This window comes from Lactuca virosa, chromosome 6, assembly GCF_052849685.1.
Source record: "Lactuca virosa cultivar CGN04683 chromosome 6, Lactuca_virosa_CGN04683_v6, whole genome shotgun sequence".
In the NCBI taxonomy this organism is placed as follows: Eukaryota; Viridiplantae; Streptophyta; class Magnoliopsida; order Asterales; family Asteraceae; genus Lactuca; species Lactuca virosa.
In genome coordinates this window covers 260,691,353-260,698,459 of record NC_136431.1, presented here as the reverse complement: position 1 = coordinate 260,698,459, position 7,107 = coordinate 260,691,353, and the positions used below count along the sequence as shown (strand labels likewise).

Genomic DNA, 7,107 nt, shown 5'->3' with positions numbered 1-7,107 from the left:
CCTAAAAACAATTAATATCTCAAAAGTGTTTCCTAACAATAAAGGAAGAATTTTATAACTATATTGGCTAAACTTGTCTTTAGCTTATATTAATTATCTAGCACCACTTTGAGTGGACCTCGGAGCTTATTGTTCAACCATTTCTTTTATTTCTTGCTATGCTGACCAAACAAGTTACATGTGGCACTAAAATATGCTTTTGAAAGCAATTGGCAGTAAAATATGATTTTTCTAAAGCATAACGCAATGGGAGATTCCGAGATTGTGAGAGAAAAAAGACAAATGGAGTTTGTTGGGGGTGTCAAACGGCGTTTTGGATTCTTCTAAGCTGATTGTTAAGGTGAGCCTATTGTTCTGAATTTCGAATTTGATGGATATGATGATGATCTTAAGAACGAAGATTAAAACATGGATGCGAAACCAAGATGGTGTCACATGGAGATTGAGTGCTATTGTTAAATTAAGAAATCGATTGAAAGATAGAAGGGGGACATTTTCTATAGATAGGGCCAAGAACCATGTTCTTATATTGATAGTTTAAGTGTTGTTAGAGACATACGTGGATTTAGGAGTAGTTTAGAAGTAAAATAGATTGTCATTCCAAAAAAAACATAAGATGTTAGGTGAAAATTTAATACAAATGTTCAATGAATTAGTAGTACTAATGTTGAGTGGGAATTTATAAAAAAAATGGAGTTAGGTGGAACAATTTTGTAATTTTTAGAGTACATTACAAATATCGTCCGATGGATGTATTTTATTTACTAGTTGTGAGACTCATATATTACGTGAGTTAATTTAAAAAAAAGTTAAATATAAAGATCAAAATATTTGAAAACTTTGAATTTATAAGAAAATAAAAAAAAATAATAAATTATTATAATGGAAATGTTTTTTATCTTTTAAATTTAAACAAATAATTTAAATAAATAAACAAAAGAAACTAATGAGCTTTAATTTTGAAAATTTTAAAAATTAAAAGGTAAGTTGATTAATGAAATTGATATCAATTTATTATACATTTATTGTAACTTTTACATTAAAATATTATGTGGAACTTAATAAAATAGAAAAACTCATAAAATGACATTTGAAAAAAAAATAATTCAAGATAATCATAAAATGATATTTGGCAAATTGAATAAGAGTGTGACATGTGACAAAAAAAAACATTTATTTATTACAGTAGATTTTAGCATATTTTGTTTTATTTTTAGTTAATCTACATCCATATTTTACTTTTGTTATTTTATATTTATTTTGGGTACTTTCTAGTTTTTATGCTTACTTGCAGAATTTTAGAGGTTGTTTGTTTTTTTAGAAAAACCTCTTCAAATCATTTTTTGTTACGTGACACAGCACACGCGCAACATTTGTCATCTCACAGCAGTTTGTTTCTTGGAAGGCTTCAAACTACAAAACATCTGTGCGTATTCTATGTGGCGCAACACTTGACTTGTCTCTTAAAACCTCTTCAGCTTTTATTTTTTCTAAGTGATTTTTTTTAGAAATTTGGTATAACTTGATTTTTTTTAAACTTCGGTTTTTATTTAAATTTTGATTTTTTTTATAAACTTTGACTTACAGATTTGATGCAATTTCTTTTTATAGTTTCCACAATTTTTTATAAATTGATTTTTTCTGAAAAAACTTTAATTTTTTTTAAATTTTTTTATCGTTTTTTTTAATAATATTTTCAGTTCCGGTTGCATCTTTTTTAACATGTGTGATTCTTTTACAAAATTCCTAGACATTTTTTGCATTATTTTCTTATTTTTTTATAATTTTTTTTATGTTCTTTAAAATTAATTTTTTTCTAGAAAAAACTGATAGTTTCTTTTAGATTTTTTTAGAAATTTTATATTTTTATTTTTTTACATGTTCTTTTTAGTATTCTTTCAATGTTTTAAGACTATAATTATTAATATTTCAGTGTTGAGAACTATTTTCAGTTTGTAAAATCAGTTTATTTAAATTTCAGTTTATTGCAGCAGCCTGCAGATATTAAAAAACAAACATGCTTCTTATTATTGGCTGCAACCGTTTGGTACACCTCTTCTGCTGCATAGGGTAGCAGATGTGGTATGCAAATTTCATGAATTTTCGTTTCGAAAAAACAAACAACACCTTAGAAAACTAGAGTGAAACGGGGAAGATATGGAAGACAAACAAAGCTGGTGTGGATCAATCGGGGATTGTTGGGGCCTATTAATAAGAGTTGGATTAGAGACTAGAGTGCATAGAGCTTAATATAGTTGAGGATATAAGATATGGAGTTTAATTGAAGCAGGTTAGACTTGATGGATTAGAAGATGGAATCAGAAGAGCTATGAAAATTATAGATCTTTGGATGAAGATTTTGGACCATGGAGTTTTTGGACTTGTATTTATTTGTTATGGGCTAAGTAATGTGGCATTTGGGCTCAAATGGAGTCAAATGAAGTCAAAACTATAATACAAGAAGATAAAAAAGGAAAAAGAGACAAGTCATGCAAAATTCTCGTTCAACCAAACTCACGAGGTCACGTGACATTGTATTCTACAACTCACGTGGTCGCGTGGCTCGTGCAGTGGCATTTTCGAAATTTCATGTTTGATGGCTATATGATAAAGTTTGGTGGGGATCTTTTGACACATCTTGGAGACCATATTTTAGGAGTTTTCTTTGGAGTTTTTGGGAGAGTTAATTTGAAGGCTTGAAGAACACTTAAAGATTCAAATCTTTTCATCTCATTTCATTGCTTAATGTTTGGTATATCTAAACACTTTTACTTTTGTTTAAGGTTAGCAATGTTAGGCTAATTTAATATTGGTTGACTTGGATGTAATCTTTGGATGTTTGGTTTATTTTGAAGAATTTTAAGAACTTGAGTTTGAATCTCTATGAAAGTATTTTCTAGTAAAACTTCCTTTTATTATTACATATCTTTAATCATGAGTTTAGGTGTACAAATATTATGTTTGTTGGTTAATTTCTTGGTTAATTAATATATTTTCAAATTAACAAGCAACAATTGATTTATGTGTTTGTGTTCATTTCACTCAAGTAAAGGAAGTATTTCCTCCATAATGTTAATGAAAAGCATGTTGATTATCTTTTGGATTTGGTGACTCTTAAACCTTAATGCTCGTTGGTTTTCTCAGATTATATATTTCATTGATTTGTGACTTTAACTAAGAAAATATGTTATGCGTTTCTCTAGCCATTATACTAATTACAAAGAGTCTAACTAATTCAAGCGGCTTGGATTACTGTAGTCAAATTTAAAATTCAGTACAAGTATTACACATTGAGTTCTAGTTATTATTTGACCAAATATTCAAATGATGAAATTCCAATATCAACAATTCCCTCTATATTGATTTACATCTTGTACTAGCTTAATTTGTGTTTCACTTGTAATAGTTAAAATTAGATTTATAACAAAAAGATTAAAATTCCCATTTGTATTCTCATGGTGTTTTTATAGGTATTTTTACAAATAGATTTTCATACAATTACTAATTGATCCAATCCTTGTTGATTCAATTATTATACGTTATTTTAGTATGCAAGATTTAGGGTATTTATTTGTTGGCATCGACAGCCACCACCGTCCACAAGCTTATATGCAAAGTATAATATGTTATTGAAAGATTTTTATTGCCAATTTCATCCATGTACTTTTAATTTGCTTTGAATAAAGTATGTCTCTAACACCCTTTTGATCTATTAAATAGGTGTGAGTTTAATATTTTATATATAAACTTATGCTTTTTAATCAAGGGTTGTTTATGTGAGCCAAAACCATAAAACTGTCATCATTCGTTTCTTTTTAACCTAACTATCGCTTCCTTCACGACTTCATTGTCCTTCCCCTTTGTCGAACACGTCCTACATGAAGTAGCTTTTAGATTTGGAACGATTTGTTTAAACTAAAAGTTAAACGTTCGTACTGTCAAACAAAGTTTTTTGTTTAAATTAACGTTTTGTCAAAAGTTAGAAGCTAGAAACTACTAAACGCTCCATGCCGAACGCGTACTTGTTCGTTGCTTCATCTCCTTCTTTTCCGCTTCCTTTAATGCTAAAAACCTCATATTTTTCTTTGTATGTGTCATAAAGAGAATATAATTTATGAATGTTTTTATTAAGTAACGTATGTAAGATCGTGGGAGCGATGAGACAAGTGTTGCCGGATTTGCAATGTGTAGATACACATTAGTAAGCACAAGATGGTTCTTGTTTCTACTTTTAATTATGAAACACTACTATTTTTTAAATTTTAAATCAATTACAAGTGAGAATTTTTGACATAATTTTTTTAAACCCTTGACTATACAAAAATGTTATACTTTTTCACATTTTTTTGAAAAAATGTTAATACTTTTTATCACAATTTTTGACAAAAGGTTTTTGAACTGATTTGGTTGTGTTTGATTATGAAGTTGGAATCGGGAAACCTTGAAATCGCAACTCCGTAGACTTTGTCTCCTTCCGTTGATTCTACGAACAGGAAACTAGTAAACACAGTCGCACTATGAGCAACAATCGATCTTCGGACTCCCTCCTACCCACCGAAACCCTAGAACTAGACAGTGGCCTCTCCCTGGTCCCCCGCTTCAAGCTTAACCTCACCGTCCACCGCGCCGACGCCTCCGTCAAACCACTCGACGAATGGCAACTCAAGCGCTCCTTAATCGACTTCCTCAAATCCTCATTCTCCGTCATTGTTCCCGAAGAAGACCTCCATGTTCGTAAATTCAAAGACATCAATAAACGCAAACGTGAGGATCCCGTCGCTCGTGGTAAGCTTTTCCTTCGTCAATTAGGTTTTCTATCTAGCTCGTCCGAAGATCAGGAAAAGAAGGTTAGGGAGTGGAAGAAGACGGTTGTTGCGAAGATTGATGGAATTGAGTTAAGTCTTGTTGGGGTTAAGTTTAGGTTAACTGTTGAGATTCCGCAATCTGATGATTTTGAAGCAATGAGGAAAGAGTGGGAGGAGAATTTTGCCTTTGGTGGCGGAGATAGAGGTTCGTATCCATTTTCCATTATCATCTTTCGATCTAGCTGTGCTCTTCACATAAGGGGAAGACATATATGCTTACGGTTTCATAATTTCCCAAGCAATCATAAGTTTAATCAACATTAACACATATACTTTGATGAAGAATCAATGATGTTATGTTCGACTAAACAATCATCAACTGTAATCTAGCAAAATAGCAGGATCAGTGAAACAGTTAACCTTAAATTAACAATAAAACATTGAACTTTATGTATAAATGAACAGGCTATTATAAGGGTAGAAAACGAGAACCCGACACAATTGTGCTAAGAGGAGTTCCATCACGTTGGTTTGCTGAGACAAGAGTTTCATCTAAGCCTTCAATTTTGGTCACTCATACTATTTTTTCTGCATTAGGAAAGATAAGGTATACACCTTTGTAGTATCAGTTTCATTCTCTTACTTATTTCTTTTTGATCTACTTTATATATATGATATTATATTATAGTAATTCCTTTTGTCAAAATTTCTGAATAGGAATCTTGATGTTGGTGAAGATGATGGTATAGGAAAAGATGCAGATGAAGATGATGAAGACATAGTTCCGGGCCTCCAATGTAAGATTTTGGTTCGATTTGATGACCATAACGAGTTTTGTAAGGCCTTGAAGGTGTTATGTGGAAGATCATTACAAAAGGTAACAAACATTGTTTTCTTTTATTCCACTTGCTACTAAAATGGGAAATATATATATATTTTTTTAAATTATGAATTTATGATTGGATTGCAGGAAGGATCTCGTTTGAAGGCTGATTATGAGGTCAATTGGGACAAAGATGACGTATTTAGAAATGCTACAAGTCAAAGCGAAGTCAACAATAGGTCAATGCCTAAAATTGCAGCTGGGAATTATAATAGAAGTGAAGCTAATAGATATCAGCCGTATGTACCTCGTTATCCGCAAAATAACGCACGCGCAAAACGCTTCAAGGTTTGAAACCAAAATTAAATAAATACTCCATTTTTATTTAACAAAAATTGATATTAAATTTCGGTTGAATCCCTTACTAATTTGATGTTGTGAAATGCAGGAATGAAGGGGAAAAAATAAGATTAGTTGCATATAATGAAGCTGAATGAAGATAGATATTGGCATGGCTTCCAAAGCTTTATGTAAATGTATTTACTTCAATTTTCATATGTGCATTCATCACTGCTCTTGTGGATCGTTTCTTTCCAGATTTTTGCTAAATCGTTTCCGATTTAAGAAGACATGCTGAATGTTGGGTTTTTTATATTGGGTTAAGCAATCAATAGAGAAACATGTTGTAATCATATGATATGACACTTGGCTCCTTTTTTTTTTTTTTTTTTTTTCATTTAGTGTTGTTTATTGATCTGTCCATTTCCTACGAAGTATGAAGTAATGAAATTTAAGGTCGATATAGGGTTGGCCCACTTCAGGCCCAATATATTATTAACCTAACAGATTGGGTTTGATTTAAACACAATACCTACTTAGACCAAAGACCATGACTGAGTGATAAAGTATATAGAGTTTTATGAGGTTGTTGGGAAAGAAGTATAACTAACATGTTTAAGTCTTTGTTTTAATTATTGTTATATTAGTTTTAATTATTGTTATATTAGGTTATAACCTGTATGCAATACGGTTGATAGAATAAAATAGTTCTAAAATTGAACTTATAATTAATAATACATTTGCAAATAGTTATTTTAGCGGAACCTTGATAAGTTTTGTTATTAATTACTGATTTAATTCTTTTTACCAATTTATAGTATTTAATTGATAATATCTAATTTTGGTAAACTAATAATTTCAAAAGCATTCAATATTACCAAGCTATTATCCTAAATGTATGTTGCTATTTTGAAAAAGTTAAAAGAATAATACTTTAATAAAGAATAGATTATAACATTGTACTTTCAAACAGATTATAGCATAGTACATTCATCTATTCCTGTTACAATGTTGTAATGAAAAGAACAAACAACTCATGAAAACAACAAAACAATTTCAAAAAAGATTTTTTTTTTCTTAACTCTGGTTAATTACCTCTTATGCACATAGGTAGTCTTACTGTTTTTTGACCCTCTTAAG

The 7,107-nt window shown here is 30.4% G+C and overlaps 1 protein-coding gene across 1 annotated transcript; it reads left to right on the top strand.

The window, feature by feature from the left end:
• The first annotated feature begins 4,398 nt into the window (after positions 1-4,398).
• Positions 4,399-6,355, top strand: ZCW7. The gene is made up of 5 exons (XM_079054247.1): positions 4,399-5,010; positions 5,271-5,412; positions 5,523-5,682; positions 5,776-5,976; positions 6,077-6,355. Exons 1-5 carry the CDS (start codon positions 4,518-4,520, stop codon positions 6,080-6,082), a joined length of 1,002 nt encoding a protein of 333 aa, XP_078910373.1. The 5' UTR covers positions 4,399-4,517; the 3' UTR covers positions 6,083-6,355.
• The last annotated feature ends 752 nt before the right edge of the window (positions 6,356-7,107 follow it).